The following is a 23,896-nucleotide window of genomic DNA, read 5'->3' as shown; positions in this document are numbered from 1 at the left end:
TCAAAGGGCTAAGAAAAGGGCCTACTTACTCATTTGTTTTTTCCTTGTATTCGGGGAATGATCATGTTATTTTACACTCTGGAAAAGTAGGGGTTTTTTTTTCTCTTTCTCATGATACTTGGCACTTACATAGAAGTGTCCATACTCCATATGCTGTATCAATGTCTGCATGCTTATTACAGCTAGGTACATTTAGTCTTCTGCAAAAGACTGCTTTCAGTCATATATCTTACTGCTTTTGGTCACTAAAATGTTTTAAATCTGGCTGCTTACAGTTAGGCTCCCACATCGTTATTTAAGTACCTAAATAAGTGGGCTGATATTCAAAAGTGCTGCTTCCCATTTATATCAGTGGGAGCTACTGAGTGAACAGCAATTTTGAAGATTTGGCCACTTATTTAGGTGCCTACATAAGTATGTAGATGCCAAATCTTAGGCACCTATTTCTGAAAATCTTGGCCACAATGCATTTGTTTATTTGGTGAGTCCTGTGCTGTTAAACCAAATGTGCAGGAAAAACAGTCAACATAAGCCTGATTCCTCCATTTCCAATTCCTATTTTAGAAATACATATCACTGCTTCCCTGTGCCGACTCTGCATGCCCTGATGCTCCTCACGTCACCTTCATCCACAATTGACCCTGGGCCTTCTTTCATGCTGCACACTCAGCCTATAATGCCCTCTCTTATCTTGTATGCCAAGCTACCTCTCTCTACTCCATCAAATCTTACAACTGTCCAGGACATGTGTGTAACTCAGCAGCCATTTTAAGAGACTGTCCAGAAAAAGGAATTAACATCAAGGTAATCTCCAATTTTACTGGAAAAGGACAGTGCTAGACACAGCTGGTAACTCTTGAAGTACTGCAGGATTAGTCTTTTGGATTCAGTCTACACATTTGAATGGAATCCTGGGGCTTTTCTGACTCTACCCTCTTGATGTTCACCCTGCTCATAACACTCCCTATACTTATCAGTTTCCAATCGCTTCCTTGCAGTGGAGATTATCTAGCCATCTGCAAAAGGTATATAAGAACATAAGGAGAGAGATCACTTGATCATTGCCTGTTAGGTTCACTCCCTCAGGGGCACCTGGCATTGGCCACTGTCGGTAGACAGATACTGGGCTAGATGGACCTTTGGTCTGACCCGGTACGGCCTTTCTTATGTTCTTATGTTATGTTCTTAAGTTCCTCATCATACCACAAACTGAAAAATATAACACAATAAATACTGTATATTTTCTGCTGTGTGATAGCTGATGCAGGATGAAAGGTACATAGTGAGAGAAAGTCAGGCAGTCTAGGGATATTCTCAGATGTCAGAGACAACAACAACTGACTTGGTTTATCCACAAAACAGAATTGATCTAGATTTTGGGGGGATTAAATTCAAGGGTGTTACAGGGCTGGGGGAAGGGATAGTTCAGTGGTTTGAGCATTGGCCTGCTAAACATAGGGGTGTGAGTTCAATCCTCAAGGGGGCGATTTGGGGATTAAGTTGGGGATTGGTCCTGCTTTGAGCAGGGGGTTGGACTAGATGACCTCCTGAGATTCCTTCCAACCCTGATAATTCCATGAATCCCTAATCCTACCCTAACTGTACCACATTACCATAGAACCTGCTGCTCAAGAAAAAATTATCTGATAAGAAAGCTCATTAAGCTTTTTACAGATACACCTCTACCTCAATATAACATGACCCAATATAACACAAATTAAGATATAACACGGTAAAGCAGCATTCCAGGGGGGCAGGGCTGTGCACTCCAGTGGATCAAAGCAAGTTCAATATAACGTGGTATCACCTATAACGCAGTAAGATTTTTTGGCTCCCGAGGACAGCGTTATATCAAGGTACAGGTGTATCTCTGTTCTGGGGACAGAACACCTGAAAGCTGTGTGCTAAATTCTGACTTGATTTACATATGTTTCTATGCTACTGAAGTAAATGAGGCAGAAGGTTTAAGTCACAGCAGAATTTGGCTTTTTATAGTGAAGGTTCATCTGAGGTAATAATCAAATATTTTCAAACAGATGAATTATAAAGGCAGTTCTTATGTGTGCAAAGAAACAGTGATAGAAAAATGTATAGTCATGTAAGAAACAGTGGCGAGTTACCTATGTATGATGTAGCAGTACTTACAGCTGCAATTAAATATGAATTTAAACCAAGTTAGTAAGGGAAGGAATGAGAAGATAGAAAAAAAATGATGAGGGATGGACGGAAATGGTGACGATCGGTAACTACGGTAATAAGGTCACATAGTATCTGATATTGCACCCATAGGAACAGTTTATATCGGTCACGATCTGTGGATAATCACAAGAACTAGATTCAAACCAAGCCGGTTTGAAAGACCTGGGTCAGTACAACTGGCTGGAAATGCATTGTTTGGAAATCTCTGAAGAAAGTCATCTTGAGGACTATGCTGATTTACTCTCTCTGTGTTCTGTTCTTTCCTGTATGTCATTGCTTTGATTCTGTTCACACAAACTTTAATTCACTTTCTGTTTCAAAATCTGACCTTTGCTCACTGTTATCAACTTAATTTAACTTCCTTGTTCTCTGAAAAGTACATGAAGCCCTAATGCAATTCAGTGCTGAAAGTAAAACATAACAATATTCTCAATTAACTTACAACAATGTAGGGCCTGTTGCAGGCCTACATATGGGTCTCTCTCCTTTACACTGTCAAGCCAATCAACCAATGACTGAAACACATGATAATTTGACTGACATGCAGATGTACTCCAGGATTTTCCTTTCCTTCTAGTGAATTTACTCCTTTCCTTGTTGTTTACACACCCATCTCACAGTCCATCTAACATTTAGTCTTTTCAGTCGTCGTTTTTCATGACATGCAAGAATTAAAATAGCTACCATCTACGAGCTGATAAAAAAATAAAGATTTTCAGTCTAATGAATCAAGTAAAAAGGAATTACTCATCATAGATTGGATTATGAAGCCACTGTGATCATTTAGTCTGACCTGTGAATCAATTCCTGTTTGAATTAGACCACAGTTTTTAGGAAAACGTTCAATTGTGATTTACAAATGGCCAGTGATGGAGAATCTACCACAACTCTTGGTAAGTTGTTTCAATGGTCAGTTACCCTCACAGTTAAAAATATGCACCATATTTCAAGTCTACATTTGTCTAATCTTTAACTTCCATTGGCTTTTGTCGGCTAGACTGAAGAGACATCTGCTATCAGATTTCTGTTCCCCAGGTAGGTACTTATAAACTGTGATCAAGTCACCCCTTAATCTTCTCTTTGTTATGCTAAAAAGACTGAAGTCCTTAAGACTTTCAGTATAACGCATGTTTTCCAATCCCTTAATTGTTCTCCTGAACGTTCTCCAATTCATCAATGTCTTCTTGAGTTGTGGACACCAGAAATGGACACAGGGCACCAGTGCCAAATGCAAAAGTAATATAACCTCCCTGCTTCTGCTTGATATTCCTGTTTACATATCCAGTGATTACCTTAGCTCTCTTGGCTGCAGCATCGCACTGGGTGCTCATGTTCAGCTGATTTTCCATCAAGACCCCTGTGTCCTTTTCACAGTCAAAGCTTCCCGGGAGAGAATCCCTCATACTACAAGTATGGCCTTTATTTTTTGTTCCTGTTGCAAACATTACTACATTTTGGGCTCCCCTAATGTATGATCCTGGAACAGATAGATTGGCATCCACCTTGAGAATATGACTCTACCCCCCCGCCCCCCCCCCACACACACCTTATTTAGAGACTAGGGACTGGAATCACAAGAAGACTTATTTGCCTAACTGCCAATTTATGTGCCAAAATCCCAGAATCTGGCCCTACCAGGATTCACAAAACTTCTGTTCAGCTGGCGCAGAACCCTGTAAGTGCCTACACCTGCTCTGCACCTAATGTTTTGAAATAAAAGTTCTCTAGATACCTATGATTCTGTCTCTGAGCATGTGCACTGAAGCCTCGCTCTAGTCATCTGGACATCTAAGCCTGAAAATGATTGCACAAACCAGGCCTGCAGGGTAAGTGTACTCAAAGCTCGCCTAATGGATCAGGTACCTGTAAACCAGGGGTAGGCAACCTATGGCACAGGTGCCGAAGGCGGCACACAAGCTGATTTTCAGTGGCACTCACACTGCCCAGGTCCTGGCCACCAGTCCAGGAGGTTCTGCATTTTAATTTAATTTTAAATGAAGCTTCTTAAACATTTTAAAAGCCTTATTTACTTTACATACAACAATAGTTTAGTTATATATTATAGACTTATAGAAAAAAACGTTCTAAAAATGTTAAAATGTATTACTGGCACGCGAAACATTAAATTAGAGTGAATAAATGAAGACTTGGCACACCACTTCTGAAAGGTTGCCGACCCTGCTGTAAACAAACTCACACAAAACAGCCGGGAGAAGGATCTCCCTCATAACTTTTAGCCTAGTGGTTAGGGTACTCACCTGGCTCTGGGAGATCCCCAATTTGAGGGGGAAAATAATTTGAATATGGATCTACCACCTCTCAGGTGAGTGCCCTAACCACTGGGCTATAGGATGTATTCTGATGTAGGGATTCCTCAATTTCTCCTGTTGAAGCTGTTCCAAAGAAATAATTTTTATAGTACAGTCATTAAAACAGGGGGAGTGGATCCTGGGTCTCCTACCTCCGGAGTGACTGGTCTAACCACTAGGTGTGACAAAGTGGGAATTTTTTGTAATACTTTTATGAGACCTATGTGTGCCTCAGTTTCCCCTTTACGCCACACGATTGCATAGTAGGACAGTTTGCTCTCCCAGCATCTAAGAAACATTGGTGTGAGTGTCACCTAGCAGTCTGGGCCTTAGTCCCCATATCATTGGAGCAGCTGAGAAAACAATGGCAAACCCAATAGTCATTGATACCTAGTAACCAATAACCCAGAGAGATCTGGATTTTCCCCACCTCTCAGCAGGGATGCTGCCCAACAGTTCCCAGCTGGAGAACAAAAGATTGGAAAAGTATGAGGTGGGGGATAAGAGTTGGTTGCTGGAAGGAGCTGGGGCTCTCCCCTGGAGTCTGACCAAGGAGGTCAGATGGAGAGACTGAGAGATCTTGAACAAAAGGAATCACCACAGCTTGCCTGGGTTCTGGGCTAACCAGAAACGGATTATGTTTTAACCTTCAGTTCTGCATATTACCTTAAGGTCTACCTATGCCATGTTCCAGTTAATAAACCCGCCTGTTTTGACAATGCTGGTTGAATGTCACTGCAAATGCTTGGTGAGGTACATTAATCCATGAAAAGCATACAAGCCTCTACCAGGAGTCTACCTCAGTTAGACTCGCTGAATGGAATTCATCGTGTGACTCGGGAATGCTGAAGGCTCAGAGGTACAGTCCAAGGAGGCAGTGAAGCTGCATGGCTTACCTTGGAGGAAAAGTGAAACCCCTATGGGGTCTGGCACACTGAAGGGTTCCTCCTAGAGACTGTTCCAAAGCTGGGTGCGTTGCAGCGATCCTGGGGATCTGTGACACCACGCTACAGAATCATCCTTGTGCTTGCTTTCTCTAGTGACCCTTTCAGATGAAACTACTGAAAACAGTGAGATCAGGAGAAAGGAAAATTTGGCCAAGGAGACTGGGGTAATCCCTTCTATTATGAAAATTGCCACTGGATCCTTAATGTCAATGCACAACAGACAGGTCTCCAATTTCTATGGTTATATCCAAGAGGCCCCCATCCAGTAAACTACATGGAATCCAATGTATTATTAGGACAAATGAGGGTGTCTACCTCTTGGGATTCAAACCTGTTTCCAGTGGTTCTAGCTAATGTTTAGACCACTAAGGCATGCCTGCTGGCTGTAAAGAGGTATCACTTTTCTCTGAATGTTGAGTTATGATGACAAGGAGTAATGGAGTCTTGGTTTTTGGAGGCCAAGTACACAAAGAATATCCACATTGGAACACTGCAGCTTACTTCATTAAAATGTCATGAGTTATCACCTCTTTTGGCTTTGTTCTACTTGTGAAAAAGTAGGCCCTTTGTAGAACAGTCCTTTTGCTTAATTGTTACTGCTTCTCTGGAGACCATCAGTGACATTTACCTCTTCTTTCTACCATACATTCACCGTAAGCATTCTGCTTGTTTTCAGAGATGGAAGAATAACAAAATTGCTATACCACAGACAGTACAGCAGGGAAATCAATGAAAGTCCAGCCTTTTATTTCACATAAAGGCTTTTAACTCATGCTGGTGTGATCATTAATCATTTTTATTAAGACTTTTTTGGGGGGGAGGAGGGAATCCTCCTCCTCCTCCTTTTAAAATTAATTTCAGCAGTGTATGTTAAATAGGCATTTAAGGAATGCACTTACTTTTCTCTGTTGAATATGATGAATTCTTTCCTCACACTTTCCAAGCACTGCTGCAGGTGTACATTCTTTAAAAACAGCACAAATATGTTGATTATATATGACAGAAAATTGTACACAAAATCACAACAACAGAACCGGCGTTGAACAAAACAGCTTACAAATTAATATGAACAAGCGGCATTTTCCAGATTCTTCAAGATGTATGTATTGTGCTGTCTGAATATTTTTAAAGGGAGATGTTCACCTTTAAAGAATTCTTGAACATTTTAAAGTCTGATAGCTCTAAGAAGATTACAACGTGTGAGTGTTCAAAACCACTTGAAGCAGCAACAGTATGTATAAGACATCATTGCATTGAAAATTTGAGCCTGGAAAATCATTATTTTTTATCTCCTTGAAAAGTTTAGGATTTTTATATAAAGAGCCTTTAGATGTGGGATACATAAGTCAAGACTGGTAAAGAGGAGAAAAATATTTGTGATTTTCCTTAAAACTTTTATAAACATGCAGCTTGTGTGCTGCACATTGTCATCCTAAGTACCAGCTGCAGATAAGTACTCCTTATGACTTCTTCCATCCCTGTGTGGGAAGTGCATTTGCCAATTGGCAGCAATTTTCTTACTTTAAAGGTGTATATTTTAGCATTTTAAATCTTAAAGTTGCTCAAATTATTTTCATGACTGAAATAAATCATTGCTTTGTGGCTTGTTTTGGAGGTGTTTTGGGACTGCAGATTAACCAGCATTGGGACCAAATCATTTTCAGAAATGCTAAAACTGAACTTGATTGATCAAATCCTTCAAAGAAAGGAAATGGGATGCTGATTACACCCATAGTCCATGACTTACCAGTGAACAGCTTTCTTTTGCTCCATCTTTGGATTTGTTTTTTGCAAGTCGTTTTTTCTTTTTATGAAGGGGTTTGGACTCTAAAATCATTTCTTCTAGTTCAAATGTAGGGTCACAATTCAGTCTTCCTTTCTGTTACAAAAGGGTACAAAGTTATTTTTCAGAATACCATTATGTCTTTTGTTTGCTTGTTCAATATTAGTTCAATAGATACGAAGGCCAGAAGGGACCACGCATGGGGCAAAATTATAAACAGAAGCCCAATATAATACAATACAAACAGAAGCCCAATATATTTGGCCTATATTAAGCGAACCAGCTGTGAAACAGAAACTGTGACCTTCATTTCCAGTAATGAAGTTCAAAGTTTAAATGATGGAGTAAAACATACAATTGTAAAAAATTATAAATGGTTAGATTCTCTTCATGCTTATACAAGTGAAAATCTGGAGTGACTCCAGATTTACACTATTGTAACAGAGAGGAGTCTAACCCAATGAATCGGAATTTTCTCCACTTTGTTAAAGTAACCGCAGAAATGAGGCAAGGCCAGGAAGTGATTCAGAGGCATTGCTTGCGCAGAAAACATATATACTGATAGATTTTTCAGGCAGCTGAATGTCAGTTTATCTACAGGACTCCCCGTTGTGATGCTGGGAATTGTGCTAAAATCCTATGATACACCCTGAACACTTCATGGAGAGCTTTAATATTTTTTCCCATATAGAAGATCTTTTAATTTGCTATAGAGAATGTGGTGCCAACACAGACTTAAATTCAGTATTGGGGCCTGCTCCTGTTGCAATCAATGATGGGCCTTGTCTACGCTAGAAAGCTGTATCTATACCAGCAAACCCTCCTGATGGAGACACAGCTTATACTGGCAAAAGAGTGCTTTTGTGGATATAGTTTAAACCAGTTCCCTGAACAAAATAAGTTTATCCTGTCAAAAGGACGTTTTTGCTGGTATAACTACACCTCTGCTAGGGATTTTGCTGGCACAGCTATGCTGGGAAAACATAGAAGGGTAAACCAGGCTACTGTTTTGACATTCGCTTCAACTGGAGTGGAATCAGCTTGTTTATGGCCTTTTCTCTTAAATCAAGAGCACTAAATGGACTGACTTTTAGGAAGAGGGAATCTATTTCCATCCAATGAAAGTGGCTCTTCTTGAACAAGGTACTTAAGCATGTGAGTAATCCTACTGAAGCCAAATGGTTTAAACACATACATATGCTTAACTACCTTACTGAAACAGGGCCAGTGTGAGCTGAGAGCCGTTCTATTGCTACAGCACCACACAAGCAGCAGAGTAGCCAGTGAATAAATCAGCAAGAAAGATTAGGAGTAAAATTATAAATGGATAGATTCTATTTTCAACTATAGAGGTGTAAACTGGAGTGACTCCAATGAAGTTACTACAGATTCACACTACTGTAACTGAGAGTGGGAGACTGAATGTAGAATTTTCCTTCTGTGGGAACTGAGATTTTGACATTATTTTCCGTTCTGAATTAGAATTAGAATTAAAAGGCATAATATCAAAATTTTCACAAAATTAAAAATTCTGAAAATTTGGTTATCAGAAATAACTAAATGGATTTTTTTTGACATTTTCAATAAAAATGAAATGATGTAACATGTCAAAACAAGTTTTTTTTTATTTTCCATTCTCCTGATAAGAAAATGAAAAACCTTAGTTGAGATTGACATTTTCCTGGGGAAAATGCTAAATTCACAGAATAATATTTTGCTAGGAGAAAAAAAAATGGTCAAAGAATCTCAGCTAGATCTAGTAGTCTGGTGGGATTCAGGAACTAGTCAGTTTTAATCCTGGCTCTGCTACTCAGTAGCTGTTCGTCCTTGAGAAAGTCACTTCATCTCGGTTTTGGTTTTCCCACATTTAAAATAGGGCTAAACCTAACCATGCTCACCTCATAGAGGTGTGAAAGTTAATTAATGAATGTGTGTGCAGAGCTTTGAACATAAAAGTACTACATAAATGCTAAGTAGGAGTCATCCAGAGACTCAGATGTTGCTGTTGGAAGAAGCCTGTTTGGCATCAAGAGTTAAGAGCTGCAGACGTGAACCTTCTTCCCACAGCTGTGCAGTGGAAAAGGATGATGAAAGAGAGGAAAAATCCCAGCTTCTGGGCATTTTCAGTTGTGTAAACAACTGAAAATATGAAAGGATGTAAAAATAAACAAACTGATTCCAAAGGTCAATAGTAAAAAAACATTGATATAAACTTAAAAAAAACTGAAAAAAGTCCCTGGCTATTTTTTTTTTAAAACATCTGACTCACTCTCTCTCTGGGAGCAGAATATTCAGTGTGCTAAACTGTTTTGTATACTGAAATATAGAAATGCAGAAAATACCTTAAGTGTCCTGTCCTGTCTATGACTTTTCAGTTAGCTCTGTTGACAATCACATTGACATGAAAATTAAACAAGCCATCTAAAATCTGACAGTCCTTCTTTACCGTACAAATTGTCTAGAGGAATAAACTGATCATTTTAAGCTGACCTAACATGGGTCAAAAATGGCTTTGCATGTTCCTAAGCATTGTGTATGTTAGATCTGTTTAAGCCCATGAAGTTTGTGGAGCACATGCAAGATCTAAAGTCATTTGATCATGTCCAGGGGAGAACAAACAAACAAGGTGTCAGCTAGCGCCCTTCACACACAATGCCTTTTCCTCTGCTGACACTGTCCTGAGGTCTGAATCGCAGGAGAGAAAGTTCACAGGAGGCCCAGATTATGCATAAAGCAAACCTTATCTGGGGTTTAGGTTTATTTAGAGATTCCCTTTTCTCTCTCTAAGTGTCAGGGCCATAAAGTGGGCTGTAGGATCTAATGGCCAGAGCCAGGAGAAGAGTCAGGGCTGTGGCCACCCCAAGAGTCAAAGCCACCATCAACAATGAGGGTAAGGGTAAGGAAACAGGAACATGGCAAGTTAGCAGGAACCAGGCAAGGAGGCAGGGACTTGCTCTCAGAGGTCTAGGTAATCACAAGCCTAGCAACTAGGTGCTCAGACAAGGGATCAGACAGAAAGAGGAAGCTTTATACTCAGTGGTATCCAGTCAGCAGTCTGTGGTTAATCATCTGATCCCACTGGGTCAGGTGTAGCTTTTGGTGGTGGGGCATTAGCAGCAGCTCCCTCATCAGCCCTAGTAGCGTGGTTCTCTGTCCTCATTTCTACAGTCTGTGAGCACCTGAAAATCTTTAATTTATTTATTCTGAAAACACTGCTGTGAGGTAGGGAAATGCTATTATTCCCATTTTATAGCTGGAGAACTGTGGGATATGCAGGAAGTCAGTGGCAGAGCTGGGAATTGAACCCACATCACTGGCTAGCATCCTAACCACTAGAGTATCTTTCTTCTATGCTTTTCCCTGGTGTAACCAGAACACCACCAGTCAAGTCTCTGGCCCTATTCCCACCATGCACTTTGTGAAAGATGTGAACAAATTGGAAAAAGTCCAGAGGAGAGCAACAAAAATGATTAAAGATCTGCAAATCATGATCTACATGGAAAGATTGAAAACACTGGGTTTATTTAGTCTGGAGAAGAGAAGACTCAGGGGAGACATGATAACAAGTACATAAAAGTCTGTTATAAACTAAAGAAAAGGGTGATAAATTGTTCTCCTTATCCGCTGAGGACAGGACAAGAAGTAATGGGCTTAAGTTGCAGCAATGGAGATTCAGGGTAGACATTAGGGCAAATTTCCTGTCAGGGTAGTTAAGCACTGGAACAAATTCCCTAGGAAGGTTGTGGAATCTCCATCACTGGATGTTTTCAAGAGTAGGATAGACAAACACCTGTTAAGGATGTTCTAGATAATACTTAGCCATGCCTCTGTGCAGGGGATTGGACTAGATGACCTATTGAAGTCCTTTCCAGACCTAGAATCCTATGATTCTGTGGTGGAAGACCCCTCTTCCCCCGATGCCAACAGACACTAAAAGACCTCTATGCCCAACCCATTACAGATCCATTGATATATCTGTTTGTGTCCCCAGACGCAAGGGTTAATTTTCTAGGCCAGTTTATTATCCTCTTTCCTACAATGTTCTCTGTTGTTTAATTATTAGTATGATGTGAGTATGGCATACCTACATCTTAAGATACCCTCAAAATATATTTAGCTCAAATATAAGTTCTGCTGGAGTCTGTAGCAATCACTATGTTGCTGTTTTTTATGGATGCCTCTAGATTAGAGCACTTTATAAATAAAATGCATTCTCATTTTTTTCAAACACCACTTTCTTTTTCAGGTGATATAGTTTAGAGACTTGTTCCAGCATTTGAGAAATTTTCTCTCTGTAATTTTGAAGGCTATGGAAAATCAAAATTACATTTAAATCACCTTCTTGACTGATTCCTCCAACATTCAATACTAAACAAAGAAAATGTCTAAGAGAAATACAGGGCTTGGCACTGCCAGCAGATGACTAGAAAGAAGCCCACATGATGGTGAAATAACAGTATAGCCCCTTCTAACATAATGCTCTCAAAACAGGAAGACCAAATATACGGTCTATAGCATGAAATTTCGTGCCCCTTCTCCCCCTCCGCCTCCACCATGGGCCTTGCGGGAACAAAATCCATTTGTATCTGGAAAGTGGCAAGAGTATTGTGGACATGTACATGGGAGTGCTGAGTAAAAGCACCCAGAATAAAGTAACACTACCCTAATAATAAATAGCGCCCCCCCACACCCCAACATCAAAACACCCACAACCCAAGATGAGTTTTGTAGTGTGTCCAAAAGTTAACTAAGCTGGGTTCTGCCAGAGTCATTGGAAGGATAGGGTAAGGGGAGCAAATTCCAGGGAAAACAGCTTTCCATCAGTCCAGTCCTCTGGTCTTCAGTCAGACAAGATGGAGACATAAAGTAGGGTGGTGTTAACACAAAGGCACTGAGACACCTATTTCTTCACTAGTCTTCCTAATGACCTCATACACATGTTCAACAGAGTGGAGCGAACCCTGCTATATAAGCAACTAGCCTGAAGCCTCTGGCAAAGCTTTTAATTGAATCTTTAACTAGGTCTGAGCGTACCTGCGTGCAGTTTTACTTCTCTCTTCCTTTAATTGGAGAAGTGTATTTCATTATATTCCCTTGTAACTAATGCGGAAGGGTGTTCTTTTAACACCTAAACCTAGATTTGGAGTTTCTATTTTGAACTAATTTTCGCTGTTATCTGAATTAGTTACATCTGGTATAATGGGTTTCCCCTCTGTCCCTTAATGTGCCTCTGTAAATTGAAGAATCATTTTTCTAAGAGTAGCTCCGAATGCCAATGAGAGTTGGTGTTTTAGCTAGGGAAATTGTTTTACTTTTAGTAGTGGAGGATTATGTTTTTTTTCCCCTTTAAAAATGTTTTGACCTTTTTTTAGGTCAATTTTGTATCCCTCTATGGGAAGTCCATATTCAGACAACGTTAGCATTGGAATCATTTTGGATCTAGATGTCTATGATATTGCTTTCTTTTTGGATCTGATCAGAAAAAAACAGGTACAGTGTATGTATGCAATGCCTGCTAGACATAGACAAACCAAACCAAAATACAATAGGGTAATGCATCTTTAGATACATTTTTAATGGCAGACACATCAGTGCTTCCAAATAGGATGGAAATAGTAAACAGGAGTCTCTCGTTTCACAGTCAGCATCACCTTCTCTGTAATCAACTACAGTTATGGAGGCGATTCAGTTGTCTGAGAAACAGTACCAAACAATTAGCTTCTGCATCTGCCTCTTAAATTACTTTTAAATAACTTTTTCCTGCAACAGAAGGTTTGGAAACTTGTTTCGACTCTCTTAAAAACACGACAGATAAGGTGTCCTTAAAAAGATCTGAATTGGGGAGGAACCCCCACCCCTACCCCGCAGCCCCAAAACCCGGAATCTGCCAAAAATATATTAAACAAGTTAAAGAGAAGTAAAGAACTGTGGAAAATAAAGAACTAGGGGTGAAATTTTCAAACTTTGGTGCGTGAAATTTTTAGGCACCTAAAGTGTTTTGGTGCAAAATTTTGGCCCTGATTCTGTCAATATGTTCATGAGTAATTTGAGTTCCATGGGACTACTCACATCTGCAACCTTATTCATATGCATAAGTATTTGCAAGATCGCAGTCTTAGTTAGTGTCTTAATAGGAACGCTGGGGCAGATCTCCAGCTGATGTAATTTGTCACTGTTCCACCCAAGTCATAAGCGATACATTTTGTTCATCAAAACTACATCTCCATTGACTAGAAAATTATTACGATTTAACAATTAGATTAAGCTAAATATTGTTATCTGCCCAACTGATAAATACTGATATATATGAGGATGATTCTGAAGAGAATTTATGCAAGATTTTGGTCTCTCATTTTGTAATTTCTAACTTTAGGCTGCAGTAATAATAATCATTATGTCAGAATACGAAAGGGCAATTGGACTGAGAGGTGTCCTGTATGGTATGTTACTCGTCCTATTTGAATCCCAAAATGTTTTAGGTTCTTTTTAATCTCAAAAACTCTGGATTTCATCTTTTTTCACATGACTGGAAGTGGCTACTTGCAATCAGTGCATCGTTTTAGCAGCTGTGATTAAAGAGAGGTATGTATTTTGGGTTTATACATAAAAGGTAAAAAAAAAAAAGCCAAATATTTCCATTTGCTTTGCTTTTGTATTAGCATGTATCTGTGAAGATAATCACATCTGTGGTAGTACATGCTATTAAGGTCAGATAGCATGCATCTGACCCCCTCAAAATTTACTATAAGCTTTTTTACTGGTCACAATTCCACCCTCATGTAAGCCAATGGACTTGTGCTGCTCACACTAGGGCTGAATTTGACTCAGTGACTTAAAAGTAAGCACTGGTTTAAGAGAATGTTATTTGCAGCATTGAAAATACAAGGAATGGAGGTAATCTTTAGTTTTTGAGTAGTTGAGCTGAACTTCTTGTCAAAAGAATTCACTCCTGCTATGACGGATTGGTGCAAGGCAAACCCTGCACAAAGACTGCCTGAGGATCGGGAGGGGGGGGGAAGGGAGGGGAACCAGCTGAATGGCTGGAAGGGGTGCCTGTACTCTCCTTGTGTGTCACACACATGGCTTTTGTGCTGGCCCTGAGGAGTCTGCTTGGAGAGTGAGCCAGGGAGGATCTAGGTGTTGGTCAGGGGAGGGTCCATAGGTCCAGTACCTGGCACAACTGGTGTGGAGTGACTGTGGCCATTACCCCAGTCCCTAGGCTGGAGCAGAAGCTGTGGGTAGGAGGGAAGGTGTCCTGCATCCTGGCCTGGTTTGGTGAGGATGGAGCTCACCTTCCAACTCTTTTCTGCTGTACCCATATGGAGTCAAAATGTTCTGGCTCTGTGTGTGTGTTGCTAGAGTGAATGTCATCCATCATTTCCTAAAACAGGTTAGAAGGGCTGTTTTTCTCCCACCCCCTTCTCAATTTGCTTGACAGTGCTCTTTCAGCTACAAGGGTTATGCTCTTCTAAGCTCACTGCTAGAAGCTGTGCAATGCCCATGCACTGTACACTTTTGCTGAAAGGATGAGGTGTGTGGCTTCTAAAAACAACTCTGAATCAGATGCCAGGAAGTACAGCTAGCACCTCTCCCGAAAGAGACCAAGAACCTAATCTCTGCAATTCACCTAGCTTCATTTGCCTGATTAACCAATACCATCTGTACCTGAAGTACTATATGGTTTGATCATGGTCCCTTCAAAGTTAGTGGGAGCGTTAATGTTAGTGGGAGCTGGCCCATGCTTTTCAGGTTTGAAAAAAACCTGAACCAACCCCAAATTTGTGAGAAGCATATCATTTTGGGGAGATTTTTGCAAGAGCTTTTATGATGGAATGAAGCCTGAGAAGCTTTAATCAAATCAAATCATTTCTTACTTTTTATTCATTTTCTCACATGCCTTCATTCAGTAAATCATTTTTAAAAACAGAATCCAACTCTTCAAAAGTGGAAAATTGTCTTTTAGAAAATAAACCAATCATAGAAAGGTAGGGCTGGAAGGGACCTCAAGAGGTCATCTAGTCCAGTCCCCCTATTCTTCAGGAATAGAATATTTTCATATCAGAGGATATTATAAAGACGCAAAGCCCCTTATGTTGCAAGAACTTATGCACATGTGTAGCATTAAGCATGTGAGCAGTCCCCTTACTTCAATCAAACTGCTCATGTGTTTAAAGTTAAGTACATATGTGTTTGAGGGATGAGACCTAAAATTGGCTATCCTCTGTTCTGACCGAGAGCCATTTTTATTTGGAAGAAAATATAAAGTGAACCAAGTTTAATTATTTTTTTGTCACAGAAGGGACCACCAGACCTCCTATACATCGCAGACCACTGACATCACCCAGCACTCACACACTAAACCCAACAACTTCACTTTGATCCACAGCCCACAGGAGATTAAACTATTGTGTGCCACAGACAGAGAACAGGAGGGGCCAAGGTGTACCACTGCCTGAGGTACCTGCAATGGCAGGCAGAAAAACGATTAACTGAGATATATCCAGATAATCCTGGCAAGTGAACCACATCCACACGCTGCAGAGGAAGGAAAAAAAAACCAAAGTCACTGCCAATCTGACTTGGTGGACAATTCCTTCCTGAACCTACATATGGTGATCAGTTTGACCTAGAGCATGTGAGCAAGAACCAGCCAGCCAAGCACCTGAGAGGGAGAACGCTCAGTGCCACCTCACAGCACAGGCCCACACCAACCATTGTCCAATAACCTAATGCAAATTTTGCTGTCTGTTATGAGAGCAAAATGAGAGCAGAATTTAATTTAGTGTGTGCATCAGGAGGAAAACACTGAAACATCCTTGGAGAAATAAATGCAAATGTCTATTAGTAAACAGTTAAAATGACAGTGATAATTGGATAGGGGATTTGCAAATTTAGTTCAACTAGACTATTGACTCACATTCGGAACAAAGCCTGGTGTCACAGCTTTCTCCAGGACAGCATCCCAGTTGATATCAGCTAAGTACGGAGAGCTCTGAATGTCTGCAAGGCTTGAAAGGCGGCACTCAGGGTCCTTAGTGAGGAGCTGTGATCGAAACAATGCATTTTTTAAGACACTGTATGCCATAAAGATTTCAAGAAGGGTAAATGCATCTTACTGATGTGGATAATAGGATTTTTAATTAGGAAAAGCTTGGAGAACCATCTCATACTTCTTACAAGTCCCAATATTTAAAAAAAAAATAACTTATGTGATGATCTGAATACATTTCCCAGACCTGCAGAAGAGCTCTGTGTAGCTTGAAAGCTTGTCTCTCTCACCAAAAGAAATTGGTCTAGTACAAGATATTACCTCACCCAGCTTGTCTCTCCAATATCCTCAGACCAACATGGCTACAATAACATGGCATATAACATTAAGGTAATGTAATTACCATCTGAGGGCTGTTCAGTGACCTATAGAATATGAAATGAGTTAGTAGCACTAGTCCATTTACTAGTGGACAAGAGTCCAAGTGATGAAAAAAAAAAACTTCCCATCATAATTTGGCACTATCTTACATGTATTCTTTCAGTTCATTATCATATGTTTTTGCAGTGAGCTCCCTGACAACAGTGAAAATTGACCATCTCATTGCTCCATATAACAAAAACCAGACTGCTCATTCCACCAAATGTAAATCTGAAATTTATCTCCCAGTGCTCCAGTGGTACATTTAAAAACGCTTCCTGCTTAGGGCTGCCAGGTGTCCGGTTTTCAACCAGAACATCTGGTCAAAAAGGGATCCTGTCGGCTCAGGTCAGCACCGCTGACTGGTCCATTCAAAGTCCAGTTGGCAAGGCTGGCAGGCTCCCTACCTGACTCTGCACAGCTCCCCGGAAGCGGCGACATATCTCTCAGTTCTTAGGCAGAGGGACAGCCAGGGAGGCTCTGCGCGCTGCCCCTGCCTTGAGTGCTGGCTCCGCAGCTCCCATTGGCTGGGGTTCCCAGTCAATGGAAGCTGCGGAGGCAATATGCAGAGCCGTGTGGCCATGCCTGCACCTAGGAGCCGAGGAACATGTTGCTGTTTCTGGGTAGCCGCCCGAGGTAAGCATAAGCCGGACCCCGACCAAACCCTAACCCCCTGCCATAGCTCAGAATCCCCTCCCATACTCTGAACCTCTCGGCCCCATGCAGGAGCCCACTCCTGCACCTCAAACCTCTCATCCATGGGCCCACCCCAGAGCCCTCACCCCCTCTCACATCCCAACCCCCTGCCTCAGGCCAGAGCCCCCTCCCATACTCTGAACCCCTTGGCCCTGGCCCCCAGCCCAGAGCCCTCTCCTGCCTCCCAAGCCCCTCTGACTCAGCCCCACTCCAGAGCCCGCACCCCCAACCCCTCAACCCCCTGCCCCAGCCAAGTGAAAATGAGCTAGTGGGTGAGGGAAAGCAAGCGACAGAGGGAGGGGGATGGAGTGATATGGGGTGGGGCCTCAGGGAAGGGAAGGGGCTGGGGGCAGGACAAGGGTGTTCAGTTTTGTGTGATAGAAAGTTGGCAACCCTATTCCTGCTCAAAGATATACCTTGCAGTGTAATTTGGAGATGAAGAAATCTGGGCTCAGGTGGACTGACGGAGGAAAGCAAGTTTCAGTGTCATGGGACATCATGGAGAATGTCCAGCCTGTGGCTTCTGGTCACTTATAGCAAGGAGGCTCCAGACTGAGAACCTTTGCTGCTGCAATTATGGGAGCATGGCAGAAGGAGAGAGGCAGTTCCTAGGTTCTAGGTAACTTTGCTGGCAATCTCAGCAGAGATGCAAGGGACTGAATGGAAATGGAGAATATGGTGCCCTCAAGCTAGGGCTGAGGGAAGAACAGGGCAACACAGGAGGTGCCACTGCTGGATCTGTGGAAAATAGATGTCCTTGGTCTCTAGGATTGTTTCAGGAACACTCAAATTCCTTATAAAAATGTAATTTAAAAGATAAATTGAACTGTTTTTTCAGACCAGTATGATAACAATAATAAACCAACTTCATAGGAGACAATGCAGCATCTCTGCTGTTCAGGAAAGGCCAAAGAAAGGCACCTTTCCCTCTATCCATGAGATTAAAACAACCTGATACGTGCACGAGCTGTATCTTGCTTCTATGATATCCACTTGCTTATTTGGGGCAGGAGGTGAGTGCAAATAGTGCTTGTACTGTCTTACCTTTTTCAGCAATGCTATCATGCCCTTGCACCATGTGGACGAGTAATGAACTCTTTCTATCTTGAACATGTTGAGGATCTCATCAATTGGAGTGGCTGAATGAATTTCGTATGGCCTCTGTGGTAAAGTTAAAATAATGTTAATGTAAAATCAATAAGGAAGGTTATAAACACAGCATACAAAATCTTTGTATTCCTGACCTCAGTATTGCTTACACTGGAAAACAGTGTTTCTCTAAACATACAAGACTTACAATATCTTAAAGGTTAACCCTTCTCATATGGATTGCGTGTGCATTTCTTTGGTACTAATGAATTTAAATACACAGTAATTTTACATTTTTTTTTAGTTTTTATTTTGTAATATTTATAGCAGTGGGAAAGCTTTCAAGGTCAGTTCAAATTAGATTTATGAATATTTTTGTCTCTGGAGCCATCTGTGTGACGTGTAGGTTATTTTATTATTAATTGTTATTATTATTTATTATTACAGAGGAGGCCACAAAAGAGATCAGGGCACCATTGTGCTTGGTGCTGTATTTACACTTAGTAATAGATAGTCCCTGCCCCCAAAAGTTTACAATCTAAACAGAGAAGACAAAGAAAGGAAGAATCATCACCTTCATTTTACAACTGAGCAATGGAGAAAGAGATTAAATGACTTGCCAAAGATAACATGAGAAATCTATGTCAGAGCAAAAATATAAAAGCAGATCCTCTATATCCCAGTCCAGTCCAGGGCCTTAATCTCAAGGCCATCCATATTCCCCATGCCCTAGGGGGTAAGAGGTGAATTTAAGCTTGTTTGTTTAGGCAGCTACTGGGCATGTTTGCAGTCATGCTTCCCTCTGCACCTGCCAATCTTACAAAACAATTTGGTTTTGAAACTTATTACATTGCTCCAACCTCCATCACATTTTAAGGTATTGTGAAAAATGCTGATGCTGATGTTCTTTGGTTAATTTAAACAGTCTAAGAGCTTCAAGACATGGTCATTTTGGCCTGATCTTTTGAGGTTCTAGGCACCTGCAGCACCCATGTTTTTCAATAGGAAGTGTGGCTGCTTAGTCTCTCTGAGAATCAAGTCACTAGTGATTTGCCCCATGCAGAGGATGAGAAAGGGAAAATGGGAGAATTATAGTTTTGCATGTATCTAGCATTTCCCCCCAAGGATCTCAAAGCACTTTGGAAACCTCATTTAAGCCTCACAGTGCACACTGAAAGTCAGTGGCCAAGTCAGGGATAGAGTGCAGGAATTCTGACTCCTAGATCCTGTTCTGCTCACCTGTTCTGCTCTCTGTTGAGGACACAACTTTAGTAGGCTGTGAAAACTGCTTTTTTACACTCTATAAGCTGTAAGGATGGTATAATATTTTAACTTGCGCATACCTGGGGTTTACAGAAGTGACACAACTAGACTGTAAAAGGAATTTAAATCTGCCAAGAATGAATAGGAAGTTTTTGATAGATGTAGAAACCTTTTTTCACCTTCTAGATCAAACCAGGCAAGAGCAATGGAAAGAAACTGTTTCCAAACTGACAGGTTTCAGAGCGATAGTCGTGTTAGTCTGTATCAGCAAAAACAATGAGGAGTCCTTGTGGTACCTTAGAGACTAACAAAGGTATTTGGGCATAAGCTTTTCTGGGCTATAACCCAGTTCATCAGATGCATGGAGTGGAAAATACAGTAGGTAGGTATAAATATACAGCACATGAAAAGATGGGAGTTGCCTTACCAAGTGGGGGGGGGGGGTGGGTCAGTGCTAATGAGGCCAATTCAATTAGGGTGGATGTGGCCCATTCCCAACAGTTGACAAGAAGGGGTGAGTATCAACAGAGGGAAAACTATTTTTTGTAGTGACCCAGCCATTCCCAGTCTTTATTTAGGCCTAATTTGATGGTGTCAAGTTTGCAAATTAATTCTAGTTCTGCAGTTTCTCGCAGAAGTCTGTTTTTGACTTTTTTTGTAAAAGAATGGCCACTTTTAAGTCTATTATTGAGTGTCCAGGGAGACTGAAGTGCTCTTCTACTGGTTTTTGAATGTTACAATTCTTGATGTCTGATTTGTGTCCATTTATTCTTTTGCACAGAGACTGCACGGTTTGGTCAATGTACATGGCAGAGGGGCATTGCTGGCACATGATGGCATATATCACATTGGTAGATGTGCAAGTGAATGAGCCCCTGATGGTGTGGCTGATGTGGTTAGGTCCTATGATGGTGTCCCTTGAATAGATATGCAGACAGAGCTGGCAACATGGTTTGTTGCAGGGATTGGTTCCTGGGTTAATGTTTTTGTTGTGTGGTGTGAAGTTATTAGTGAGTATTTACTTCAGGTTGGGAGGCTGTCTGTAAGTGAGGACTCGCCTGACTCCCAAGGTCTGTGAGAGTGAGGGATCGTCCTTCAGGATAGGTTGTAGATCCTTGATGGTGCGCTGGAAAGATTTTAGTTGGGGGTTGTAGATGATGGCTAGTGGCATTCTGTTCTCCAATCCCTCAGACAGAGACAAACACCTACAGGATCTCTATCAAGTATTCTTAAAACAACAATATCCACCTGGGGAAGTGAAGAAACAGATTGACAGAGCCAGAAGAGTATCCAGAAGTCACCCACTACAGAACAGGCCCAACAAAGAAAGTAACAGAACGCCACTAGCCACCACTTACTTGGTAAGGCATCCCACTTGGTAAGGCAACTCCCATCTTTTCATGTGCTGTATATTTATACCTGCCTATTGTCTTTTCCACTACATGCATCTGATGAAGTGGATTATAGCCCACGAAAGCTTATGCCCAAATACCTTTGTTAGTGTCTAAGGTACCTCAAGGACTTCTCATTGTTTTTGCTGATACAGACTAACCATTCTCAGACAGGGAACAATACACAGCACCAGCTTGAAGGTCTGTTCGTATTCAGGGGAGGAATCCCACTCCTGTGGTCTGGGATGTGACACCATGGCTCATCTCTTGATACCCCTTTGCTATGGCAGCTCACACACTCTTGAACAAGAATGCTACTGCCCCTTTATCGTGCATGGATGATTAATGCCACCAGGAAGCCCAAAATTATGTCCTCTCAGAGTGAAAGCATCAGTGGGAAAGAGAGTCTAACACACTAAGTAAATTCATGAGTCCATCACTGCACCTGCCTCTTTGTCCACTTGATCACAAATCTTGGATAAGCCTCAGAGGCTACTCTCTGGCTTGACCAGAGTTGCTGCAACCATGCACTGGTTTTCCCCCCACACTGTGGCTGTGGGCCACCATCACAGACAATAACTCATGTGATGGAAGTGTGCCCAATCCGACCTCTGGAGAGTGGTCTACAACACACAGCCTGCCTTGATACAGAGGCCATGCTCTGGTAACGGAGCCTGGACACTGAGCTCTGATGTGGCATCTGAAAGAGAGAGATAAGAGTGGGCAGACTTATACCATAGCTACCCTAATGCGTAGTTTTAATTTCCTGGGGGGTTAACATCTTGCAATGATTTACAAGTTAGCTTCTCTTTTTTGGCAGGTCTTTTAACTGGCTAGCTATCTAACTGTGTCTGCGGTGCTGTGTGAATGGATAGATTACACTGGGAGATTATGCAATACACTGGAAGGGAGCAATGGACTGAACAGGCTAGTACAAATTCCAAACTGCTATGGTAGCTATTGCCCCACTTCCAATAACGTGCCGTTTTGGCTGACTGGTATTGTACAGTACAGTGCAACAAGAACAGCTGTTAGGATTATGACCCTCCCCCCTGCACAAGATTAGTTCTATCTAACAAGGGTAGAGGCAAACAAGAACAAAAAGTCAGCACAAACAAAAAGCAATTTATTGTTTTACATAACTTATCTTGATCTCCATCAGACCATTTTGTAGGTTACCCATATTCTATCACCAGTTCCCGAGTGAGAGATGATCTAACTATTCGGTCACACAACAGCAGATTTAGGCCTCCCTCGTCCTCTCTTCTTTTTCTCATTGGTGGTTTTGTGGTTCTTCTGCCTAATGTGGGATTCCTGCAGCTTCCTCTGAAGCATCTGGTGCTAGCCATTGTGAGAGACAGGACTAGAAAGAACAGGGCTGTGATTCAGTATAACCATTCCTTTGCTTTTATGGAAATGAGCCATACATGCTCTTGCAGCTGAGCTGAGTGTTGTGGGAGCACAGAAGAGAATTGGGCTGGCTGCCTGATCTGGCAGCCCTTTATTAAGCCCTGCTTCCTCACAGGAGGCCACTACAGTGGCAGGTGGGGGTTTTGAAGTGTGTGCTTTTAATGTGTAGTAGCATAGGTAGGGTTGAGTACATTTCCTCACCCCTACTACTCCTTCTCTTGTGCTTTGTGCTCCTCTGGTTGGGCCTTGTCTAGATTAGTAAAAGTGGTGCTACAATTTAGAAAAACAAGCACTTTTTCCATACTCTAGACAAGGCCATGGACTAATCTGTCCCCACAATGACAGCCTGCTCCACAAGCAACAAACCCTGCTCAATAGGGCAGAAATGCCTGGCTGGGTCATCAGATGGATGGTGGTGTTTTTATTTTAACATGGTTTTGAAATTCAGCCTCTGTTCCAGCCTTGTTTTGTCTCTATCAGAGAAAATCATTCTGGGAAGATTGTGCTGAGCTTGGCAAATAGATACCTATATAATCTACATAATGATTAAAGTAATTGGCAACTCTGTGATCAGGGCTGGAACTCTACATCCTCTGATGCGCACTCCATTACAATGTTCTCTTCCTGAGAACTCCTCTGCCAACAGACTACTGTTAAAGTAGTATGGTGTTATTTCATTGGTTTTTAATCTAAGTAGAGTTGGTAGCAGTGCTTTTTATTAAGGTTGCCTGACACTTCCCATTACGTTACCCTGTTTTTCAGTTGCGCATGACTTTACCAATGTGTAACCATTTGGGCTAAAAAATGTACATGCCATCCTTGTCTGCCTTCTCTAATTAGAATTTGAATTCTTTAAGTCAGGGATTGTTTTATACTATGTGTTTATACCATGCCTGGCATGATGGGGAGCTGATCTCTGTTGGGGCCTCTTGTTGTTTGTTTAGTAATACAAATAGTAACTATGACTTTTCTAGAGAATGTCTACCATGTATGGTGACCACCATGCAGCAAAGAGTTCTAAAATCCTCTTCCCCTCCAAACCTCCAAAAAGGAATGCAATATAAAATGAAACACTTAAGCCACAAGTAATCACACAGAAATTTTATTTAAAGTGCTATCTTCCATGGGGAATGGTAAATAAATATTTAACACTATCAGGTTTTATTCCTTTGGAACCAAAATGGAATCGAATTTTTCCATTATCTTCTGTGAAACTCAATCATGCTTAGGAAGATTTTTCATCAAGCTCATTCACATACTTGATTAGATAAGTAATGAGTGGTCTGGCAGAGAAGCCTCTCCTGTGGTTGGTCCAAACATCATGACATATTATATGAACTCTTCTAAGGAATTGCTCAAGAGAGCAAAAATATAATGAAACCCCATAATACTTAACTTAT

At 41.3% G+C, this 23,896-nt stretch overlaps 1 protein-coding gene across 5 annotated transcripts in view; it reads right to left on the bottom strand.

Annotated features, from left to right (window-relative positions):
- The window catches only part of STK32B (serine/threonine kinase 32B), a 284,286-nt gene that overhangs the window by 20,781 nt on the left and 239,609 nt on the right, over positions 1-23,896 (bottom strand). For all 5 annotated transcript variants that reach the window (XM_045017298.1, XM_045017297.1, XM_045017296.1 and 2 more), the window contains 4 exons: positions 18,388-18,504; positions 16,156-16,281; positions 7,203-7,334; positions 6,355-6,419 (listed from right to left, as the gene is read on the bottom strand). In XM_045017298.1, coding sequence (XP_044873233.1) covers positions 6,355-6,419; positions 7,203-7,334; positions 16,156-16,281; positions 18,388-18,504 — 440 coding nt within the window. The remainder of the gene's footprint in view (positions 1-6,354; positions 6,420-7,202; positions 7,335-16,155; positions 16,282-18,387; positions 18,505-23,896) is intronic.

The sequence above is a fragment of the Mauremys mutica genome, chromosome 5 (assembly GCF_020497125.1).
Source record: "Mauremys mutica isolate MM-2020 ecotype Southern chromosome 5, ASM2049712v1, whole genome shotgun sequence".
NCBI lineage: Eukaryota > Metazoa > Chordata > Testudines > Geoemydidae > Mauremys > Mauremys mutica.
The sequence above is the reverse complement of the archived record's forward strand: the minus strand, read 5'-3'. Positions and strand labels throughout refer to the sequence as shown.